Consider the following 25,270-nt stretch of genomic DNA (forward strand, 5'->3'; position numbering starts at 1 on the left):
AGAGTTTGTAGACCCATATTTTCCCTCCACTCCATATCCTGTTAAATCGCTCCTTCAGGACTCTTTAAAGTCCAGGGATATGCAGCTGTGAGATGAAAAGAAGGAACAAGAGGAAATTGAGGATGGCCTGCTCGGTGCTGGGCACCTTCCATAAACCAATCAGAAGCAGTAGGACTTACAATTTTTCTTTCTAGTATTTAAAAACTAACCTTGAGGGGAGACTGTTGGTTCTCTCATGAGGCTGTGAATAAAGTTCACTCTACAGCCTCCCCTTTCGGAGATGGTAGGCTGGACCTGGCACATTTTTTTGTAGCTTTCCAAGATCCATTTTTTTTTTTTTTTTATAGTAGAGTCCTCGTCTCTTGGAAATCTGGAGTTGTGCAGATTTTACTGCTGACAGCCACTCTTAGAACCTTCATAGGAAAAAATGTAACTTTTTATTTCCCGCTTGGAGTCAGCAGCCCTGGGAGATGTTGGCACCTGGGTGACACACCTGGCAAGAGAAAGGACCAAAACAACTGGTGTAATTAGTCCTTGTTACAATCTTGGTGTGTTTGGTTTGTAAATGTAATTGTTATGAGCTGCATCAGAGGGGGTAAAACATTTGACCTAGGACGTGCAATGTCTGCAGGACAGCTAGGATTTGCATCTTCTGTTTTTTTCAGTCATGACAATGTGCTCTGAGCTGTGTTGCCATCGCTGGGATAACGCCCTGGTTGATCCTAGTGAATCCTTCTCACATAAGTAGCAATTTGCAGGTGTGAGGTGATGCGTGGGGAGATACCTAGTGAGAGCAGCGCACTGTGGCTGTGGTCACAGGGCACTTCCAACTGCTTCCATCCCAACCAGCTGCTAAAAGCAGTGCTAACTTTAAAAGTGTATTTGGTTGCCGAGGACATTATCCAACTGAGCTTCGAAAATTTCTAAGGATAAGAGTTTCCACGGCCCCTCTGGACATCCTGTTCCAGTGTGGGACCACCTTCACTGTGTGCTTTTTTTCCTGATAATTTGATGGAATTGCCTTTGTGCCTGCTGCCTCATTGTGCACCTCTGGGACAGGCCTGACTCACTCTTCCCTATAACCCCTCTTCCTGGGGGAATACCACCGAGAAGATGGATGCTGGTCTGATACTTCACTGAGCTTGACCATGCCACAAAGAGGACCCAGAACTGTTCCAACTAAACACAAGTTAAATCATTTTCTAATCACTGTTATTGTAGTAGCAGCTTCTCCCACACCTTCCATGTTTCTCACATTTGGTTTTGAGCACCTCTTCTGTCCTCCACCCTCTCGTCGGAGATTTCTTCCCAAACCGTTGCACGGCGCTCGGTAAATGTTAGAGTGACATTTGGAGCGGGCTCCTCCTTGGTCCCCTGCGTCTCTGCCAAGCAGAGTGCCCGGCTCTTCACCCGCCAGGGCGAGCAGTAACATTTACAAGCTGCGGGTTCCTCTCTCTGCAAATATTGCCCCTGTGCTGCTCAGTGCTCTGCTGGCTCCTCCCAGCCTGGTGCCTTCTGATTACAGCCTGGAGGAGGGAGATGCTAAGTTTATCAGATAACATTTACCTTTCTTGGTGGATTAAGGGCTTTTCTTTGTTCTCTCCTCTCTTTTAATTAGCTTGTCCTCTTTTGTGTGTGGTGATGACAGGAGAGGGAAGAACCATGTGCAAAGCTGATGCTGATCAAAACTTCTGCCTTCACTGGGAGAAGAATGGACTTGGGAGGTCACTTGATAAGAGAAGTTAAACAAGAGCTAGAATTCACAGCACAAAGTCTTCTGAGCTTGGCAAATACAGGGAACTTTATGCTCCTGGATCCTGACATGCCTTTTTTGGGCCAGTTTAAAATTTAGAATGGGTCAGCAGCAGTTTTTGTTGCAGGTATTCGGACAAGAATTGCACCTTTCCACTTGCAATGGTGGGAATCTCAGGGTACTACTTGTTCCTTGAGATTTATTCCTCTTTGAGCTGAAAACTCTCTGGAAAGTTTTAGAGGGTATTCGTGTGAGCTCACCTAATTTAAGCCTTCAACTAGAGGAGCAAGGTGTTCATTTTGGTTTCAGATAGAAAATTTTGTCTTGTTCAAAAAAAAAAAAAATCTGAATTGCTTCCGTTTAAAAAAATCAATTTCATAATTTGATGTATTAAGCTTTTTTTCATTTTTTTGAGAAAAGACTACATTGAATCCTTCACCTTTGTCTACATGTGGGACTACTAATTTGGCTTTTTGCCTGGACTTTTGCAAATCTTCTATTATGTGGATGCATAGACAGGAGCTTTTCCTGCAATGATTTCATTTTTCTGCTGGTTAATGGAAAAACAGCCTAAGAAAAAAGAGATGGGAAACATTTAAGGCACTGTAATAGGGAAGGGGCCAATGGTATTTAAGAGCTAATTATGGATAGGATATTCATTCTGTTCTGACTTTCCAAATGGTTTAATAGGTGATGTTTGCACTTCAGTTGTTCTTCAGAATTTTTTTATATGACTCAAGCAGCATTTTCAGACTATTTTCAAGCACATGTATATGTTAGATGTTTAAATGTTTTAAATAATGTGATGCAATAAAGTCTGCAACATTTTGAGAAGATGTATTTGAAAAATGTTTGTCCAGATGGTCTATGTAAAGATCTGCTAGCAATTTTTGTCTATAGCACTGGCCTTATAAATGACAATTATTACTACTGCCCCACCAGTCTTCCTGCATCCCTGAAAATGTGATGAATGCCTTGAAGCTATTTCCATTATCACTCTCATTTGCTGCTCATTTGGAAATATTTTGTACATACTGTACTGATAAGAGTTTCTCTTGTAATTATTCTCCTTGTCGTGCTCGTTCGGTCCTAGCTGGCATACACTATTCAAATTTGGGGAGATGAATTTAAGCAAGCATGCAAATCAAAGAGAAGCCAAAGCAGGACAACAGAAGAGCTAAGAGTTTTGCAAAATAAAAACTAGAAGTTGTGGAAAAAATAGGGCTTACCTATTCCAGAAAAGAGTAAGGGAGCTGGGATAACGGTATGCAGGGCATCCGTATATGAAGTTTTTTGGAAAGGAGATATGTATATCCATTGGCAGGAGGGAAGAATGCCTTCATCTTAATCTGAAGCACTGAAAAAATAGGACTGGTTTCAGTAAAATACTTTCAACTGTGAGGTTGTGAAGCGCTAGAACAAGCTGTATGGAAAGTCTGAGTGTTTCCTCTCCAGATTGTTTTAAGAACAAGTTGTTTATAGACAGATGTCCGTGCTTTCAAAGCTTTTGAACCAATGGGCTACTGTTAAATGTCAGAATGTCTTGTAGACCTTCAGCCCCCTCATCTATTTTTAGATAGAAAGGTGAAGTAGCAGTAGTATGGCTCTATGGACTCACTGGAACAACTTTACAAAGTTTCACTGACAACTAATGATCCCATGGATGGAGAGCTGCTGTTGTGACATATTTGATCTTACCTCAATGCAGGGAGAAGGACGGATTATTAGCTGAGGTTTCTTACCTTTCTGTGGCTGTATGCATCTAAGATTTTAGCAACTGTTTTGTCTTCATGAGTTCATTTCAGTCCTTAACAAAAAATGATAGTGGGGTTGGCATCTTGGGAGATTTAAAGCAGAATCACTTCGTTCTTACTGATCCAGTAATCCTAACAGTTGCCAGTAAGTGATACTATCTGCAGTGCTTTTTGCTGGACTAATAAAACTCGGCCTTATTCATAATATTATGGACCACTTTAGGTAGATATTTAAGTATTATTTTGTGTTCTCTATTATTGTCCTTTTAAGTGCTAATGACTTACATATGCTTCTCTCCTAGTTAATCTTTCCTGTTTGGCAGGCTAAGCAGGGTCAGGTCCAATGGCACTTGGATGGGAGACATCCAAGGAAAATCCAATTTACTGCAAAATGCATTTCAGCGCGTTCCGTAAATCCTGCCTTTTCTCCTGAGCTTCAGAGGAGCAGGGCCAGAGCACACGGTATCACAGATTTCACAAAATCTTAAGCACTTGTCAACATTTCAAGTTCCCCTTGCATTTTGCACAAAAATAGGAGCATTAGCTCCTGAGTATAGTCAGATTTCAGTCTGAATAATTGCATTCTGGCTCACATATTTCCATTATTTACAGACAAACTCTTTTTTTCATAAAATATTATGTACCAAAGGCATGCACGTTTTAAAAGCTCCTGTATTCAGCTGTTGAGGAAGTGACCATCACAGCTATGGGATCAAGCCTGGCTTTTTGTGTTTGTGACGATTGCTTTGTGTAATGGCAATTTATGTTTTTAGCTGAATAGGAAATTGTTCTCCCATAATATGTCAAATGCTTGTCAATGTTAAAATAAATCAAGTTTGGCCCTGTTAGCTGAAAGTTTAGGCAGCACATGGGAGTCTATGTGTGAATGACGGCAAGGGACTTTTCTGTTGCGTTGTCCCCTTTTATATGACGTTTGGGTCAGGTCCCCAGAGGTCCTTCAGTATCTCCCTGTGTTCCCTGTGCAGAGACACCTCCCTAAGTCTTCACTTCTCACCTGCTGCTGAGATGGGACCTGGTGCCTCTGTGCAGCCCTGAGGCTGCTCAGGCTCCCCAGCTCAGAGCAGAGAGGCTCCATCTGAACTACGCTGCATTCACGAGCAAGAATGAATAGCAAAGAGTGGGGTCTTGAAGGAAGCTTAAGCCCAGCTCTTTTACTAGGCCAAGCTGATAGAGCCAGTCTTTCCTAGCAGTCCTGATTCTGCAGTCCTAACTGAAGGCCTCTTAAAATCCATGTGACACACTTTGATTGTGTTCGGTTCAAATCATGGCAGGCATAAAAAATGGAGTTCCCCAAGTGATTCAGGCAAGGCTTTAAAGCCCTTCTTCGGTTCAAGAACTTGCCTGACTTCCCCCCCCCCCTTTTTTTTTTTTTTTTTTTTAATTATGCGTGTGTGAAAAATTGGAAACACTTGGTCTTTATTATCCATATTCCCAGAGCATGTCTCTTCCTCATGTTTGCTCCTTGCTAACAAGAGGTCTTGTGCCTCTCCAGTACCTGGACATACACTTTTCCCTGGAAGCTGAGTTGGTCTAGGTAGTGGTAGGTGGCTCTCTCCAATGTATATGAATCACCATACAGGGTAACCGCATGGTATAGCCGATATCTCCTGAATTGTCATGGGTGATTTTAGCTAAACTTTTCCCAAAAGGAGGAAGTTTTTATTCCTCTTTGAGCTGTCATCTTCTGGGAAACTTAAAGAAGGAACAGGGCTGTATGATAGTCTAGGAGACAGAGGAAAGAAAGAAAAAAAGAACAAGAGACTGCAGAAAAAAAGAAAATAGGGAGAAGAAAAGAATGAGGAAAATAATAGAAGTGAATACAAGCAAAAAGGGTAGAGAGCAGAACGAGCATAAAGAGGCCATGAATATTTTTCTGCATCTGTATTCTCAGAATATGCCCGTTGCCACCTCCCCAGGAGGCTTATGCAGAACCATGTTGGGAAAGAGTAGAGAAGGGCTCCTGTGGATGCTAAGTGTGAAATTAAAGCTGGCAGAGTTTCAGAGCACGAGTCCGGGAAGCTAATCGCTCCTAATCACACACGGATTTTCACAGAGCTCTGGCATTATGTAAGGGCAGCTTTGAATCAGCACCTGATTTCTTCCTCCTCCTGTCGTCAGGCTGCTGGCAACGAAGCCCATGGCTCTGCGGTCACCAGTTAATGCAGCTCTGGAGCTTTCTATCCATATGGATCTGTGTGGCTGTCTGAAACACGCGGGGAGCCTCCTGCACTATCCGTTGCTCCTGTGCATGTTGGCTTGGTGCATCCAAATAGCCACGCGGCTACCTTAGTGCTGTAGCAAATGTGCATGTGTTTTTAACCAGGCCAACTTGTGCTTCTACTTTTATTTATGATGCTGACCAAAAATATCACGGTCCTGTTGCTGTGATGAGTTGAGGACAGTTAAATGTATGGTTGTATTCAGGAGGAAGCTGCCAGCACAATTGCCTCGTCACTGATCTGTTTCAGTCATCACCTAGAAGAAAGGAGAGGATTTGCAGGTGCGAGATGGGGAACTCAGTGTAGTTTAGGCTCAGATCTTGCCTTTGCCCCTTGGAGCTTCGTCCGCGCCAACTCGCTGTGTAACTTGTTCCAAAGATGAACCACATCTATAGGAGTTGTGTCTGGGATTGAATTTGCAGTTTTTCCTGACTTTTTGGATTCAGATTTTGATTGGAAAACCTATTCAAAAAAAGGAAATATATATAGTCTGTAGAATTTTGTTTCATCTTTAGAAATTCTGGTTGTTCTTCAGATCCCTTTCATGTAAATTAAATAATAATGTTTGGGATTCCTTGCCTAAGGACAGATATTTTCTGACAATGGACAAAACAGGTTCTTTTGAAAGGGTAGGAACTCCTTACTATCTTTTTTTTTTCAGTTTGTTGCCTTCTGGTGTCTGCAAGAAAGGCTCTGGCTTCCAAAACATCTCCGGCGTGAGAGGGGAGGAAGCAGGAGCACTGGGTGCTGTGTCGGATGTCCCGGTATCCCGCAACCCGCGGTCACTGCGAGGGCAAGCAGGCGTTTCATGCGAGGCACGTGGAGCTGAGGGCATCAGAGGAGGCATCTCGTGCTTGGCTGTGCTTTCTAATGCAGTCTGCAGCGAGAGAGGAGGGCGAGCAAGGGGCTGTGCCCGCGTCCTCGTGCCTTGGAGCTTGTGTTGTGCAGGGCGCTCGGTGCCAGCCTGCGGCTGTGGGGGGCAAGTAAGGGGTGCAGGGCTGGGAGGGAGGAGAACTGAGCTTTGAGAGGGAGAAACCATTCCCCAACCCGAGACAGGAGTTTTCTTTCCTTTTTGTTTTTCTTGGACATGAGAAAGCGTGAATCCCTGGAGCAGTACTGACATGTGGCACCCACAGGGTGCATGTGTGGCTGGGTGGGTGTTCTGTGTAGAGAGCTTTGGTCTCCAGGTCTTGCTGGTGTGTAGGGAGCACAGCCAAGGAAACTGGTGACTATAGATGCTTTCCTCACAGCCATGTTATTTTAATGGTGCTCAGAACTTTTATTTGCAACAGGCTTGTATGTCCCGTGCCCACAGCAGTGCTTGCTGCCAGCTAGTGATGTGGTGGCTTGCTGGGGTAAAATGTAGTGAGTGGGAGCAAGAACACCTCTGCTCACCCACTGTATCAGTTCCCTACTTCAGTTTGTGGTAGATGTCTTATATGGAGCAGTCTTTATATCAGCCTTCCATAGGGCCAGGCTTTAAGGGGAAGGAAGATTCCAACTCATACGTCATAACATCTGTGCAGATTTGTAAATTGTGCTGGTAAAAATGCTTCAGAGCATATTCATGGGCTGAAATAATGATTGCTGTGCTGTATTGTTCATGGCAATTCTATTGCAAGACTTTAAATCTACCCTCTCAGAGAAGAGTATCAGTTTCTGCAGGCAAAAGCTCGAACAAATAGAGAATTAAGTGCTTTATTTTATAGTGCCTTTCCTCAGTTGAACTCTCAATTTCCTTTGACGTCCTTTGACAAGAGAAGATAGAAAAATATAATTTCTTTCCTTGCCATTTTTGTCCTTTTCCATCCTCCTGGCTTTCTTTGTGACTTGATCTCCTGCCATTTCCTGTGATTTGAATGACACTTAAACTTGACCTGGATTTTGGGTTGTTTCTTTATTTGCCTTGCAATGCCATCAGTTGTGACAAAGCTCTAGAAACGTTAGGTACTAGCAAGGAGAGAGGAAACAAATCACAAAACCAACATAAACCCAACAGCAAAAAAAAAAAATGTTAGTAAACCTCCGTGTATGTACTTGTCTTTTACAGTGTCCCTTTCATTCCAGCAAAGTTCTTTGAGGGTCAAGATGACACTGAGTACATTTTTTTTCAATTTTGTAAAAATTTGTCACTGATTTGTTGCAGAGGCCTCCATCCTGAGCTATGATGGCAGCATGTACATGAAGATCATCATGCCCATGGTCATGCACACAGAGGCTGAAGACGTGTCCTTCCGTTTCATGTCCCAGCGCGCCTACGGGCTGCTCATGGCCACCACCTCGAGGGACTCTGCTGACACCCTGCGCCTGGAGCTCGACGGGGGCCGCGTGAAACTTATGGTCAATTTAGGTATCGTATAAAAATCTCCCGCTGCCCCTTCATTCTTAGTTTGGGCTTGTGATTTAGTGTTTTTTATTATTTTTTTGTTTAATTTCTGTTTGTTTGATTGGATCAAATTGATTTCTGAAATAGCTGCTAAAATAAGATTCATAATGATATTCTCTTGTGGAGAGAAGCTCTCTCCTGCATCGCTGCATGGAGATTTGCTGTTAGTTCTTTGTTATGGACAATGTTGGGTTTTAAATCTTTAATTTTTTTAAGTTTCCTTTCTTGGTCTGGGACTGGTGAGCTCTGTGTGAGACATGCTGCCTGGTCCATCTTTTGATCAGTTACATCCCTCATTCATCTGGCCTCTTCAGCATCACTCAAAACAGTCCAAGTCGAATGTGGGAAGAAAGTCAAAAGGATACGTCAGGAAGAGGAAGGGCTAAAGAATTTGACAGGTTGATAGAGCTTGATCTAAATTACACTAGTAATTTTATGATATGTTTTAGCCTTTAGGGCTTCTTATTTCCAGTGAAATATTCTTTTTTATAATATACATTTTATTGTGTTTTTAATTTTTTTAAAAAAAAGCATCAATAACAACAGTGCATCACCACATTCCAAGAGGTTATGTTCTGTCTCCTTAGAGTTATATTTGACGAGAAGGAAAATTAGAAAAGAGCATAAAAACAACAGTAATAAAAACAGTTTTCAATATGAAGACATTTGATGAGCATGTATCTATTTTTTTTTTCCTTTTATTTGCCATTCTCTAAGCATTGAGCTGAATGTCTAATAGCCTTTTTAAAAAAGGATGCAAATACAGGAAGTGAAGATTTCTTTTCACTTACACTCATGCAACTTGTCAATTCATGTGAATCCAGAATGTAATTAAGAGATTTGGAGTCAAAGGAGCAGAGCTGTGATGACAATAGGAAATGTTCAACCACTTCTGATATCTAGGGTACTTGATATGAGGAAGTGTGCATGCTCTGTGGCAGCTTGTGTCCACTTTCAGAATTCCAAGTCCCACAGGACCAAGCAAAGAATTATGCATTAAAATAAGACCATGTCTCTTAAAATAATGAGTCTCCATCCCAAAGGAGCCAAATTAGCGGGATTATATCAATTTACTAAAGTTGATAACAACTCCCCAAATAAAAAGAGCAGGGTGATGAAAAGCTTCTTTCCCTATATCAACTTTAAGAGAAGGAAACCTCAAAAATTTGCAAGATTTCTTTGGAGGACAACTCAAGAGAATTGCTGTTCAGCATTCTTGCATGTGCAAAGAGATTGGTTTTTTTTTAAGTCCAATGCATTTGTATGTGTTTGCTTTTCTTCTAATCTAATACAATTGATGCTAATAATCAGGCACAATGAAAATTTATTTTTGGTGTCATCCTTCAAGGCGATTATTTCTAACCCTTTTCTTCTCAGAGAATATACTTCATCCCTGGAAAAGTGCAGTGGTAGGTTTCTATACAGAAAGTGATGAGGCAGCTAAGTATTCTGCTTGGTTCTACCCTGCCTCTGTGTAACCCAAAGCCAGTCATTTGACCTTGTGAGTCTTTGGTTTTTTGTTTGTTAAAGAAGCTAATACTCCAGGAACATGATAGGGTTTCAGTAAGTGCTGTTTGTTAACTTTGATATTCTCCCATTTAAAGCACTACTGCTTTCACTGCACAAAAACTGCCAGGGTCCATCAAAAGCTATTATTTCTTCAGAGAAAGATGTCATTTGATTGACACCGTGACGTGTTCATCTAGCTTTAAAATCAACAAGAACTGAGAGAAGTGCTCTTACTCGGTGTAAGACCTGTAAGGCTCATAGCCTATGGAAATATGAGTTGCATATTTAGATTCTCCTGAATATACTTATATTTTCCACTTTAGAGCTTTTCTTATATCACGTTGGCAGACTGCATTTCCCCCAGTGGCTGTCAACATTATGTGTGCCTGATTGGCACTGTTTCCTCATAAGATGTCCTGCGGTCTGCAAGGCCATCACCTAGTCCAGGCGTGGAGTGTTTGACTCTTACTATCTAGCAGCTAAAAGACACGGCCATGACTTGAAATGTTGTCTGTATAAATTTGAAAAGGGATTTCCCTTTCCCTCTGGCTGATGATTTAATACAGAGGTGAAAGCCATGGGGCAGGCCCTATGTTTTTGTGTAGGTGAAATGACTGTAGCAGTGTGTGTGCGCTGTGGCGTTCCTAAATTTCCCAGCTTTTTCGCATGGAGACTTGGAAGTCTTGTGAGGTTGAACCTTCCCCCAAAAGTGACTACAGGCTGCATCAGTGGAAACCTGTCACAACTCTCATTTTATGTCTGTCTCCACAAAATTGTAGTTTGAATCGTTTGAACCTGGATCAAGCTTCACCTCTCCTTTCTTCAGATTTATAAAACTGTCAGATATATTCTAATACCTTAAATCATCAGTTGCCTACTTTAAAAACAGCCATGATACCTTACTGATACGTGATACCTTACATGATAGGTGATACCTTACTGTTGAAATAAAATTCTAGAGCAATGACTCTAGAGCCATTCATTTTCTGTTGTTTACTAAAGTCACCCCTGACCCTTTAAGGAGACTGATCATAGCCCAAATATCTCACATGAAGACCAGGTCTCAAGTACCCTGACCCTGCCAAAATCCCTGTCCCTGTGAGACAGGCCCAAATGCTAACTCTGAAAACCTGAAGAGCTCAGACCTGACTAGTTACGTGTCAGCATCCCACTGAGTGTCTAACCAATGACCAAATGACAAAGACTGTTTTGAGTGGTGAGTTAAGTTGTACTTTTCTTACAAGTTGTTTAATAATGTTATTAAAAGCTGAGTCTTTCTTCTCTTCTCTGATCTCTTCCATTTGATTACGTGTCATCATCTGTGTGGTTATTAAGCTCCTTCCTGTGTTATCTTTTTCTTTTTCTTTTTTTTTTCTTTTGTTTTCTCCTCTTCTGTGTATTTGATTTGTAAAGCTTCCAGCTTTCCCATAGCCCATCGGCCATAGTAAATCAAAAGATGGTATTCAACCCTTCAAAGGCCTGAAGCCTGCGGCCCGCACAGCAAACAGCCCTGCGAGGAGAGCGTACGGAGCAGCCTGCAGCGCTGGCATATCCCCCGGCCAGGCTCCGCCGCGGGCAGGGCTGCCTGCGGGGAGCCTGCTGGACAGGGAGGCAGGGGAAGGAAGAGCAATAACGGCCCTTTATTTCTCTAGAGGGACGAGGAAGGTTTCTCAGCCCCGTGGGCGCCCGAGGCGCTGCGTTCTGCGTGGTGACAGCGCGTCTCGGTGGAGGTTCAGTGTTTGTTGTGTGAAGATCAGCAGTCCAAATGTGACACAGATCTCGCTCCCATTGAGAGGGACTTGCAGGAGATGGGTCTGGGGTAGAGAGCGAGAAAGAGTGAGAGAGAGGAAACAAAATCTGGCGTGGAACATGCTCGAGAATAATTTCTGCTCCTTAAAAATGTGCGTAAAGGGAAACAAATGGCTGGTCAGAGTCACCTGCATGTTTTTCCTCCAGTGGCTGAGTGGGAAGGGTTTCCATCCCTCTGACTTCTGTTCGAGATGTTTCAGTTTTCCCCTTGGCCTGCCTAATCTGGTGGCTAGAAAAAGGGCAGAATGTCAGGAAGACATCTCTGCCCTTCCCAACAGCATAGTTTCTTTTATTTCTCCTATACACAAACAAGATAGACAGTTTTTTCTCTTTCCTCATTGTTAGATATATTCACACTTCCACACCTCATTTCTATTTGTGTGGATAATGCAAGAGTCTTATTTCTCACACTATATCTTATTAATATTTTTTGTGTTTGTAATCGGTACATGTAATGCCCCTTTTTAAGTTTTAGCACAGAAATAGAAAAATTTTTAGCTGCCCTATAATATTTAGGGCTGGCTGGACAGTCTAACTGCTTGCAGATAGGAGACAGACAAGGAGCCACCCTGTGGCATGGGGTAAGAGCTCTCATCCAGTTTCCTCTGAGAAATAACTGAGATTTAGGAGCAGCAGTCAGGCCCCAGTTCTCTCTTTTGTGCCAACTTGCTGCTGCTTTGCTCTTCCAAAACCACCTGTGGATGCTCTTTAAAAGACAGATTTTATCCTCACACAGTAAAAATAGCTTGCTTGCTTGATCCACAGAAACAGCCTGGGGCTTTAGCAATGTTAAATAACTTAAATACCACTATATTGAGGCACAAAGATACAAATGGTAAGAAACACATGCCTAGTTCCCCAAGACTTCTGTTTGTTAGTAAAGGATGATCCCTAATGTTAGCTAATTGCAGTGTAACTATTAACCTTTCCCAAGGAGAAGAGAGTCTTTGGCTCATATTCCACATGATGTATTTAAGAAAAATCTTTTGGCTGCACACTGAGGAAGCAGCTTCTGATTTACATTGGGAAAAATAATGCATGGAAGTAACTACGTGGTCTTCACAGCTCATTCTGCACCCCTTGTGCTTACAGTCCATGTTATGACTTGATGGCCTCCAGCTTTCTCAATCAGTGGTGGTACTGACAAGAGAACAAATTTAGAGCTGCTTAGGCATATTCATCTTTAAAATCCATAGTGAAGGAAAAGCCATGAATGCACCTGCAGCTAAATGAAGCAAATCCCGTCAGTAGAACCCAATGACAGAGCTGAGGGCCCTGGATAAGGATTACCCAAGTGTTACTGCACTGCAACAAGCACTGAGGGATTCCCAAGCAGGTTTTAAAATTGTTACTGAGTTCCCTGGGTACTGCTCTGATGTACGAGGAAGAATACAGCTTCATGCATTAAGGACTGCAGCCTTTGTTCAGGGTTTTGGGCAAGGCTCAGAACGAAGGAAATAACCTTCCCCGCTCCGGTGCTTAGTCTTTGAATGCTGCACCTTTGTTTTTGGATACCTCTCTTTTCCACCCCTGAGGTTCATTGTAGCTCCTGGAACTACAGTGGCTGTAGCTTTTTTTGCTCACCTGATATTGGTGCCGTGAGATTTTCATGTCTGACTGTACCCCACACTTCAAAGTTTTGGGGGCTTGTTGAGCAGGTGGCTCACCCTACATTTCTTATCATGCCTGTCTCTGTGTTGGAAAACAACACTCTGCCCATGTTGTAAAAGAAAACAGGAGGCATAACCTCTTGGATGAATTTTGCTTGGAACCGGCCAGATTTCTCTTTATGCACACTTGAGGCTCGGCCCAAAACAAATTCCCGTTGTGCTGACTGTATAAGCCACCTTGATCTCTGCTGTTTCTCTCTCTCTCTCATTCTCACTGTATTTCAGGTCACAGGGCCAAGGGTAACTGGTTCCCCAGGATGTATTCCAGAGCTCCCTTTCCTCACCCAGCTCCTAGAAGGGATATAGCCACCACTGTACGGTGATCGTACCGATTGCTCCAGGGCTGTTTGCTCCCACTTTTCTGTTGCGGTTGACGACACATGACAAACCTAATCGCACAAAACCAAACCCAGATTTTCTCAAGAGAAGTTCTGCTTGAAAACAGGCTCTCTGTAGCTATACTGCTCCTGATTGGTATATCCCTAACCATTATGACTCTTTATAGATTCCTTTTCTTTCTTCTCTCTTATTTTTTTAAAAACTGCATTTAGTTTCAGTTGCTGAAATAATTATTCTTACATCTGTCAGAGTGAACACAGAATTGGTCCAGCTAAGCAGCAAATTGCACCTTATTTCTCTTCTCTCCCATTCTGTATAATCTCTCTTGCTGGGCCATATCTCTGTAATAAATATGTTCATCTCTGCTGTTCAAAGACTTAGTACCTGGCAGACTGGCCAGGTAGGGTATCTGTAACCATGGACTGTTAACCATGGTCTTGATTTCTTCAAGGCTGTCAGTGCTGCCCGAAGTACCTAATAGCACTGATACTACATAGATCATTTTGGATACCACAGTAAAGAATGTCCGCAAGGTACTAGATATAAATTTAATAGCTCCCTTTATGCACAATATCCTGAGCATTAGAGTGCTAAACAAGAAAAGGAAATGCTCAGGAGCACTCCAGTTCCCCTACCTCCACTCATTTTTTTTTTTTTTGCAGACTCCTCAATTACTGTTTACTAGATTACATGAGTATAGTTTTGTTTCTTTTTCTTTCCAAATACTCCTTTTTTTTTTTTTTTCTCCCTTCCTTCCCTGTAACCTCTGAACGAAGCAGGACTGCAAAGGTCCCTGGTCCTGCCACTTCACTGCCCATTTTGTCTTCTCCCTGAACGTTACGAGCAGCCGATTCAGTCCTAACGTTCAGGCAGCAAGACAGGATCGGGCTCTGAGGACTTGACAGGGCTGGGGACCTTTGGAGGGGATCCCTACACCCCCAACAAGCCAAACAAAAATATTCCCAACCTCCAGAGCTAGCTGAAATCTGGGCTGGGCGTTCGTGCGGTTAGCTGTTTGCAAGTGGCCATTTTATGATAAGACACAAGTGAGCAGTATTTTAACCCATTCCTCATCTGAGTGGACAGTGGCAAATGTGCCTGTGCACATATTAAAAAGTGTTCTGGGCTGGCACAAGGGGGAATGAAAAGAGGGTCTTTGGGAGATTTGGAAAGGGTTAAATATTGCACCAACAAATCTCAAGCTGATATTACAGTTATTCTGGGTGGGACAGATGGTGTATTTATGCAATAGCAATATGAATTAATTCAAAAGAAACCAAGTATAAAGGTTGTCTTTAATCTTCAAGCTTCTTGAAGAAATCACTAATGGATTTTGAAAAGAGAATTGACACTGGAGTCGGACTTGCGTTTTGAGGGAGATTTTTTTGTTCCTTAATTTAGTGGTCAATTTTTTTTCCTTGTAATTCACATTAGTTCATGGTCTGCAGAAGAAGATACTCTGCAGAGGTACCTATAAAAAGAAGTAGCTTTCTGTGTCAACATGGGGGTATATATGTATATTGGTATATCTCTCTATACATATGTGTATATATATACATGTGTGTATATATGTATATTTATGTAACAGATTTTAATGTAGAATACACTGTACATATATACTCACTCCAGAATTTGTAGAGACAGTATATAAGTATAAAATGGCCACATCTCTTTGCGTGTGTCTGTCCCCGGAAGGGTGGACTGATTGTTTTTGGATGTCTGCAGCTGTTACCTTGAAGGATGCAATTTCATCTTTCATTTATTTTTCCCCATCTAGACTGTATCAGGATAAACTGTAACGCCAGTAAGTTTTCCCTCAAGTTTCATTTTGTTCTCTCTCTATATATATTAAAATAACTTTATTTTCTTTGCTGTTTTATAAGCTGTTTTTCTTTTTCTTTTATTTTCTTTTCCTTCCTTTTTTTTTTAAAAAAAAAGCTTTGGAAATTGAATGGATTGGGTGGGATTCCTATTGGGTGGGAGACCCTTACAGTAACTGTATGTTAAAATGTGTGAAGTTTCTCTGAGGAGACAAACTGTTATTTCATAGCTTTGCAGAAGAGCACCTGAGGAACCTGATGAGCTGATGTTATATTTTATTGTATACCTGTTGTCTTTAGGAAAACATATCAACAACAACATAACAACAACAGGTATTGTATGCACTTCTCCACTACTAGAATGTGTGTATATTAAACAAACAAATAATCAAAAACCTTACTTTTGTTCAGCATGGTGACAACTTGGTATTTTTTCAAAGTCATTTTTATTTGGACATTTATTACAAGACAGAAAATTAGACCTTAGAGTACACTTTCCAAGTTGTATTCTTATATAACATTTTATGTAGTGTCTACACTACATATGTAATGTCTTTTGGGTTTCTGTGATTCCAGGTGAATCTTTGGGCTGCTGAAAATCCTTTTCAGCTCTATGGGTAGAGAAGAAGTCTTAAAATCACCATGAAAAGTAATAATAGAAGATCATACCTGACTGTAGACTATGACTGTATAAATAGTTTTTTTTCTGCTATACTTCAGAAGAGCTGGATGAAGTTAAAGACTCCAAACAAGAAGTAATCCCAAAAGGATAAGACTGTTTTGATCCCTAGTATGGTTCAAAGTTTATCTTAGTTAAAACCAGATTCCTTGCCAAACTGGTAGATCCTCTGTGCTAGATCTTACAATGAAAGATTTAGGGAATGCTAAACAACACCTGGGAAATGCTATAATACATTAAAAGATAAAGCTAGCCAGTGTGTTTTCTAGCAGGGCTCCACTACAAGCCCCAACCAAGCTAGAAGGAATAGGAGGAAAGAAGTGTGTGGCAACCCTAAAAGCACTGAGCTTTCAATGAGCCATAGCACAATCACTGCAGAACCAGTTGCAGCAGCACTGTGAGAATTTCATTTCAAAACAGTTTTATATCATTGTCTTAGTTTTGGACTAAGAGTATATTTGTAGTGATAGATAGCAGACAGATTTTTTTCCTTTTCTGCGTATGGTATTTGCCAAATCTAAAAGGGGCTCTATAATTACAGATAGAAAAAGTATACTGCTGAACAGATAGCAGATCAGCTTTCCCTCCTGGTCACTGCCAGTTGCTTCAGATTCTACTTATCAGATAAGTGGAAGCAATTAGTTTCTTGGGGACTGAAGCGAAAGCATAGTCTGATGTGTGATTATTCCAGCTGTGAGACCTGATAGGAAGTAGGAACTTGACCAAGGGTTCACAGCTTTGGAGAACTGCAGCCTTCTTCAGCCCTGTTGTAAGGCTGTGGGATGTGGGATTAATGTTGTATTACTCAAAGTTTGACATCTCTTGTTTAATTCCTTTTGATCTTTCAAGTTTGAACATGATATTTCAAGATGAAATGAGTAATAGGAAAAACTGCCTTGAATCTGTGCTGAGATTGGCAGTTTTTACTCAACAGCACAGAGGACATTTGCATAAAAATAGGATCTTTGGTGTCCTAAGAGTTCATATGCTCTTAGTGCTTAACCACATGTAACTCTATCCAGACACTTGCACCATAGTTTTTGTGGATGTATGTCATATATATTGGATCCTCTGGTATCACCTGAGGTTGTTGTCAGCATCTTGAACTTCTCATAACAGCCTGCTGTTAAAACCTCATCCATAAAAGATGGTCTTCGGGTGGGAAATCAGCTCTGAGCAAGGAGCAAAGATCTTGCTTTTATGCAAATCAAAACTAGTGGTAATTGGGGGAATTATTAAAGAAAGGAAAGGAAAAGAGAAAAGACAATGCCAAAAGCAGAGCAGTGGGAAGTCAATCTGGATCCAATGTTTTTGTTAGTTTCCCTAGAAGCATCAAAACATGTTAAATCATTTTGCTTTCATGCATTTTTAATAGTTGAGGCTGTTGAATTTTTAAATATATTTGTCTTCGAAAGGCTTCAATTTATTTAAGAGCACTTTGTGTTTTACTCTTTGGATGATACTCTTTGATACTTTGCTTAAAATGAACAATCTCACTCCCGGTCCTTCCAACACTTTGCCTGCTTTGCCTATTGCTGCTGCCTGTTGCAATGGCTCAGGTCATCTGCCTGACTTTTCAGAAGGAAACCTGCGGGGAGCTTATTAATTGAGAAATTGTGTAGCCTCGCATGAATAAAATTTGTTTAGTCAAGAGCAAACAAAATATCACTCCAACCATTCTTGCAGACCACACTGGCTTTTATCTGCGCATAGAGACAAATCCACACGGAGATGAGTCTGTCAGGGTCAATGAACAGTGCTTTGGGATGAAGCAAACTTGAGGAATGAGTGTCCTCATCAGCTGAGGAGTTTCAGGTCAAGCAGTCACCATTGCTAACTGAACGTAAGGAACCTGGAGCATGGTTTTAAAGGTGAACAGAGCTTTACTTTTGGGATTTCATGGAATGTGTATGTTCAAGATCCTACTAGCAGGACCACAGCAATCACTGCAGCTCACGCTACCTGAAAGGAGTCTAGTGTACGGTCACAGGTAAGCATTTAATTTTCAATATGCTTAGTATTAATCTTCATTGAAAAGTGTGAGTTTTTTGCTGATTCCATATCTTTTGATATCCTATATTTGGAGTTCAGTGCTGTTTTCCATCACTTCATTTCTTTTTGTCCTCTGTTTTTCATCACTATCGTATCTCAGTTCTGGAACTGAGAAATTCTGACATTGTTTCCAAGCACAGGTACAATTTTTGCTTTCCTTTTTCTGCATTTATTTTAACACCCATTTCATCCCTTCCTTGCACTTTTGAAGAGACCTTACCTGATCTAATCTGTTCCTGCACACTGACAAATATGCGGTCCCAAGGATAGTTTGTTGCCTTAGATTCAGTTGATTTCTGAATAGGCTTTTGCAATAGAAGATACCTAGAGCCTGGACTTGGTTTTCCTCTTCCAGTTGTGTCACCTTCTGTGTTTAGTGCCTTAATTTAGTCTTCTGCAATGTTAATGTTTCTTTAAGCAAATGCTACTGTAATAACAGTAAACATTATTAAATGTAATAACATAAAAAATGACCCTGTGATATATAACTCTCTGAAAGGTTTAAAGGTGGGTGTTTTTTTGTTTCTTTGTTTGTTTTTTGAAATATCATTATAAGTAAACAGGAAGCCATGCTAACTATAATCTAATCAAAATGTTATAAAACCCAGCCCACTTGTCTGATTTCTAGGAATGTTGCTCTCATTTTAATAAAAGCTTAATAGTGCTCTATCATGAAAACATTATTTGGAAAGTGAAGAGGTGTGATTAAACATACCCATCATATTTGTAACTCTAGCTTCCTGATGCCGGTTGAAGGTAATCAGGAAGAAATGAATGCTTATACAGCCTAAAAAGCAACAAGTTATTAGTCTGTCATATTGTGGTGATGGAAGTAATCCTGGTGTCTGCAGCATCTACACAGCTTAGCCGAGAATGCTCTCACCTTTGAGAAGCCTCAGATTCAGGGTGCTGTTTTGGCCCATTGCTACTGTGCTCTGATAGAGAAAAAAGGGAGAGCGCCTCTCCATCAGAGGCCTTTACTTCAGGGGGACAACTGAACAACAGGCCTCTTTGGTATTTTCCCAGGTGATAAGAATTTCTCTTCTGCATGGCAGCTACTGAAATTTGAAACACGTTGTCTCAGAGCTGCTTGATTCAAGTCCAGTGCAAGTCACCAGTGAAGAAAAGCTCTTGACTTAAACTTTTGGACTCAGAAGTTGCTTAACATCTGTACAAAATGGATCAGTGCTCCTGAGTTTGTTTTTAAAAGATACCAACAAAGTCCATGCAGTCACTAGTTGCAGGGGTGAGGACAAGGACCTTTGGGGTTCCACATGAAGTTCTTCCAGCTCCATAAGAGGCAATAGGTGACAAACATATTAGAAACTGCAGTGCTGCTCTCTGAACAGTATGTCTTCTGTGGATTAGATTCTATAATTGTTTTATCAGCAGAAAATTGTCACAAAACTAGGAACTCATGCTTTAGGGTTTGGGAGTGAATATTCTATATTTGCAGTTAATTTTGTCTCAAAACAACCCAGGCAGAGCATCTCTAATGAGACCTTGACTAGTTAGAAGCACAGAAAAACATACACTAATCAGCCCAAGCACCACTCACTGTGCTAGAAGCCACCCTATCAGTAAATTTTAAATCAAGTCTCTGAGCCCCAAGGCTCAGGGGATGCTGGATAAGGAGTGGCCACTAAAGAGGCTCTCGGGATTTGTATTATTGGGTGTAGAGCCTTCGTGTAATGAGTGAAAGCTTTTCAAAATGTCTTTAATTATCCTTGTCCATACAATGTCAAGAAGATTAAAGTTGTGCTATGGCATAATTCATTAATTTCTAGGGGCATAGTCCATTCTTTTCCTAGTAGTTGGGGAGAATTATAGAGTACAGCAAAGTTGAAAAGACTGATTTGTAAGCTTCATAAAACTGTAATCCCAAACTATATTTTGCCATTTCAGAAGATCCTTGCATGTTGTAGTATCTCAGGGGCGATAAATCCGGGCTAATGAGTGGAGTGCAGCGCGTGTACTGCACTTGAGCTAGCCCAGATCCTGCTTAGCAGCAGTTAGTCTTCATCTTCAAGCTACTGCTGTCACATCCTTTGAAAGGCCCTAGTTTGATGCTTCAGTTCTAGTGCTCAGGGAGAGACCTCAGCAAGTCTTTTAAGGTCACCAGTTTGAAGAGATGGCAATGTTTAGAGCAGGGTTTGGCGGAACACTTTAAGTGTTATTTTTAACTAAATTGCTGTGGTGGAACCTAACAGGAAAGAAAACTAAGTTTGGAAACTCTCAACATCTGTCAGGACTCAATGACCTGATTTTGGAAATTAGCTATGGAAGTTTTAACTGACTGTCTTCCACAACCCAGAAGCTTTTCTTGACTCCTTGCCATTTTTTGAGAAGATGTCTTTTGATATATATTCTTATTTATAAAACTGACTTTGTGAGAAAAAAATCTCTACTGCTCATTTCTTTATTTTGGTCACTTAGTTGCATAAACCGCTCTCTCTTCTTTTTTCAGATCAGTTGTCATCACTTGCAGTTTCCTCAGAAAGCAGCTGTAGCTTTCAAAGTTTGTGAGCCTCATGCTATAAGGCTGAAATAATCAATACTTTTGCTGTCTCACAGTGAAACGGAAGGCCAAAGGTCTACTGAAATAGCATCATCTGTGGTCTCCAGGCAGCGAATGCTTGGCCATTTCTTTCTTTTTGGCCATTTCTTTCCTTTTCTTCCTTTTTTTTTTTTTTTTTTTTTTTTTTTTTTTTTTTTTTTTTTTTTTTTCTGCTTAAGGCACTGACTGTGAAGAAACTTGATGTGTGAGGTGTAATAGCAGAGCTGTGTAGGCAGGACTCAATGTAGTGCTTCTAGGATTAAGACGTGTCAGGCTGTTGACTGTCTTAAAATCAAGTGGTGACTGTGTTAGGACATACGTGCTGGACACTGTTGATCTGAGTGAATGCTGAGAGGACTGGTAATAATAGAAGGAAGTTGCCTTTCCACAGCTAGGAGTTTTTTTCTGCTCTTAACAGTCTTCAACCACACACCTGCTTCAGCCTTGAGCACCGTTGTCCTTCTGCCACTGCCGCTATCTTTTGCACTGGAAACCAGTTTCTATCAAAGCTACATCTGTTAGAAAATCCCTGCCAGGGAGCACAGTACCGCTCTTGTGCACAGCTGCCTCAGTGGTAAGATGAAAGTTGGCTCTAAAAACATGCTTTGGTGCTTCTACGCTTAACCATTGGCCTCTCTGAAATGAAGTGGGGAGTAAGAGCATTTGCCAGCTCCGCAAAACCATTAGCAGCCTTGGAGCTTCCCAGTTGGAACCTGCTTGAAGCAGTCAAGCCTTAAAACAGAGTTATGGTCTCCTATCTAGCATGCTACTTCTCACAAGTTCTTGGAGTTTCAAGATACCTAAAAAGCAGGGAGAGTAGCTGTCAAATGGTTCTGCTGCCTGCAAAACCACAAGCCTTTCTAATCTGAGTTGGGGCAATATCTCATGCTTTTCATATTTTATTGTCCACCTCCCAAGTCCTTTTGCATGCATATAAGGATTCTGGATTGGAGTGCATTCACTCAATTTCAGTTGAGGCTAATGCTCACATATGTGCATAACTCACTATTTAAAAGAGCTCATAATAACTCAAAAACCATTTTACAGTCTTATCTGAAGCAGCCCATAGAGTATATATACCATTTCACTCGCATACTGTTAAGTAAGGGCTGTAGGAGTCTCACCACAGTTAGAGATGTGTACATCTCTTACAGTTTAGAATGGCACAAGGTCTAATATGAATAAAGTGTCTTTCGCATCAGTGCAACAGAAAAGATACAAGGTGCACTAGGTACTACTAAAATTTTGTGGTCTTTTTTAAAAGCAGGAATATTTTACTTGCAAAGAACCACCTTGAAAGGACTGTGGAAGTGTGTAATTTTTTTCCCTCCAGGCTTATAAGATGAGTTTTCTCTGTAGGGTAGTGAATGAAGCCAGGAGTTTTAAAAGAGCTCTTATGAATTAAATATCCACTACTGCTAAAACGCAGCCAGTGCTACTGTGGAAAATGGCATCAAATATCATATAGTAACTCTAATTCAACATGAAAGGGGAGAAGCATATTTTTAGATGACCACTTCTATTTCTAGAGGTTGGTGTACAGTTGCCCAAATAATATACAGGTGGCTACCAATATAGTCAAATACTAATTACCTACAACCCAATTATGTGGTTACTATAGAATGTTCTTTCTCATCCTCCGTATCTCCTATGTAACTAGTTAGCAGAGTCAGTTCTTCAATTACAAAAATATTGGTGAGACACATGTGGGTAATATCAGTGCTGTGTTTGTTGTGGGCAGAATACTGTTGAAACGCAGGAAGTTCCATCTATATGTGAGGAAGAACTTCTTCACTGTGAGGGTGACAGAGGCCTGGCACGGGCTGCCCAGGGATGATGTGGAATCTCCTTCTCTGGAGGTCTTCCAAACTCTCCTGGATGCGATTTGGTGCCACGTGCTCTGGGTGCCCCTGCGTGTGCAGGGGGGTTGGACCAGGTGATCTCTAGAGGTCCACTTCCATCCTAAACCATTCTGTGATCTTAGGGGTGGGGGTTCATTTCTCTCTCTTATTCTCCCTCCCTCTCTCTCTTTTGTTTTTTTTTTTCCCTTCTTTTTCCCCCCTCCCACAAGTGCATGAGGAATTTCCAGCTTGGCAGACTTAAGGGGAATGGTGTCTTTTGCAATTTCTCAGTTAGAGGATGACTCCTTCAGCAGCACAACTGTTTATGGGGAACAGTGTATCCAGTAAGGCTTTCTAGGGAGACTCACCTGAGTTGAGCCCTCTGTATGTGTCTCTTTAGGAATGTGGGAATGTACGCAGTTTTCCTGGTCCCTGCTCTGCCTGTTTGGAGGTGGCTGAGCACCATCTCGTGGTGCAGCTGAGAGTTTGTGGTCTTTTCTCTCAGTTCATGTGCTGAGAAGCCCAAATACTTCCACAAACCAGTGTTGTGCTGTGTGCGTTGTGCTGCTGTTTCCCCACTGCTCAGTAAATCACAGAATCACAGAAAGGTTGAGGTTGGAAGGGACCTCTAGAGATCATCTAGTCCAGCCCCCCTGCTCCAGCAGGGACACCCAGAGCACGGGGCACAGGGCGGCATCCAGGCGGGTTTGGAAGATCTCCAGAGAAGGAGACTCCACAGCCTCCCTGAGCAGCCTGTGCCAGGGCTCTGTCACCCTCACAGGAAAGAAGTTCTTCCACACTGTAGGAATATCCAGGGGACACTGGGGAAAATATTGAAGAAAAGGGTGTTTATTGGCAGAGTTTTGGGGAAAATCAAACCATCTTAACTTCAATATTCCGTTCCAGAGTTAAAATTTACATAGCTTGCTGTATATGAACTGATTGTGCCAGCTGCATCTGCTTCAAAGAAGCGTAACTTAGAAAACTCCCTGAAAAAGCTAAAGGGGGCTTGAATGAGGAGAAAAACACTTCTGTATAAGCATGTCCAAAATAGTCTTATTAGAATGTATTATATGAAATAACTGTGGAAAAAATATAACAACCCCTGAGATCATAAGCTTCCTAGAATATATGTAAAAAATGATTTCTAAGAATACGTGCAAATATGTGGATGATCCCTTAAAATAGGAGCAGTGTGGATTGATTGTGGGGCAGCTGAATGGTAGATCATCTGTGAAGGCAGCAGAGATATTTATTAAACCCTACTATTGGAAAAGCCATCAGTGATTCTTGCATAACTGATATTCAGTGACTCCTAGGCTTGAGTTAGCCTTAAATTGGACTTGATGATCTTGACAGTCTTTTCCATCCATAATAATGGAATTCTCTGGGGGCTCCAAATTCAGAAACGAATATAGTTGTTAAGTATTCAGGTGTCCTATTTCAGTAACCATATGTGATTATTGAGATTATTAAAAACTGAGAGCACTTCAGAGTCAGGATGTTACTGTAAACCCTATACCCTCAACTAAGCTTGTCTGAGAAATTCTGAGTAGAAGTTAAGCAAATAGAGGTGCAGTCTGTGTTAACATTATGTTAGGATTGCCTTGAATATTAATTTTATTACAAAGTACTTTAAATCTCTAAAGAAATTTTACCATTAATCTTGCCAAATGTTGTGTTGGTGGAGTCAAAGTAAACCTGAGAAGTCAGTGCATTTTATAACCGCACAGGCAGTGAATCTGGCCAGGGAGGTGCTTTAAAACAGCATTTAGGAACACGTACCCTGGGATTTCTTTAGGGAGCCAAAAGTCTGGAGAATATTTTCTACCAAATTGCAGAAGATCTGCAAGGAGGGCAGGTTGTGTTCTTCATGTACATTTTCAGGGAAGGTAGTCCCCTGAACAGATGCCAACCCATTCCCTAGCTATGGGTAGCAGAAAGATGAAAGATATTTTCCTGTTTCAAATAAACTCTGATAATGACTCACAAGGAAATATTTGTGCCCTGTCCTTCCAGGGAGCTCCTTTTGTCCAGTTGGCTCAAATGGAGTTAAATACCAATATGCTCCTTACTAAAGCATCTCTTTTCATAGTTTTCAAATGTTAATTATTTCTGTGTTCCAAAGGGGAAAAAGACCAACCACCTGCTTCATGTGAGCAAAGGTCACTGTTTGTGATCAGACCTGGGTCTTGCAGGGTTTATTTACCTAAACGTAGGCGAATTCAAAGTATTGGGTGGATCAGTTCTTGCCATAAGATTTAGAAACTGGATTCAAACAATTGAGCTAACCTTAGAAGACTGAGGTTTTTAGTTACGTTTCTTTGAAATCAGAAAGTCTGTTTTAACTTGTGGCAGACTTACCTCTGGGAATCTGCATCATATTCAATTCATTGTCCAAATATGAACGTGCTTTCATTTGAGATTTTTTGTTTCCTTTCTTTTGATTGGGATAGAAGTGCAACAGAAACATCATTTTCCTGGAAATTTTGGGAATGAAGAACGAGGGCTTATAGAACTGTAGAACTGTTAGGATAATAAAAGGAGGGACATACAGTAAAATATTTAAGTCCCTTTCCCTGATTCTTGGAAGACTAGCCCCATATGTAATTGGGAAAGGTACTGGGAAAGGTATGTATTACTTCATTTTGATATCTCCTTTTTGTCACAGAACTGACAGGTTAGTTCTGCTATGTAGTGGGATGAAATTTGAGTCTAGAAATAAAAATCTTTTCTTAAGGATTCTTAAGCTTATTTTCATCTTTGGAGTATTCTTTTATGCTAACGATTTGGTCCCTATGAGACTGTAATAATTTGGTATTACTGTCCCCATGGAAGGGCAAGTGTAAAGTCTTTTTGTG

At 41.2% G+C, this 25,270-nt stretch overlaps 1 protein-coding gene across 1 annotated transcript in view; it reads left to right on the forward strand.

Annotated features, from left to right (window-relative positions):
* The window catches only part of NRXN3 (neurexin 3), an 826,423-nt gene that overhangs the window by 239,642 nt on the left and 561,511 nt on the right, over nucleotides 1–25,270 (forward strand). The window contains exons 9-10 of the mRNA XM_026048287.1: nucleotides 7,894–8,097; nucleotides 15,238–15,264. Of these exons, the coding sequence (XP_025904072.1) occupies nucleotides 7,894–8,097; nucleotides 15,238–15,264 (231 nt within the window). The remainder of the gene's footprint in view (nucleotides 1–7,893; nucleotides 8,098–15,237; nucleotides 15,265–25,270) is intronic.

Source organism: Nothoprocta perdicaria, unplaced genomic scaffold, assembly GCF_003342845.1.
Source record: "Nothoprocta perdicaria isolate Ctin4 unplaced genomic scaffold, notPer1 scaffold_53, whole genome shotgun sequence".
In the NCBI taxonomy this organism is placed as follows: Eukaryota; Metazoa; Chordata; class Aves; order Tinamiformes; family Tinamidae; genus Nothoprocta; species Nothoprocta perdicaria.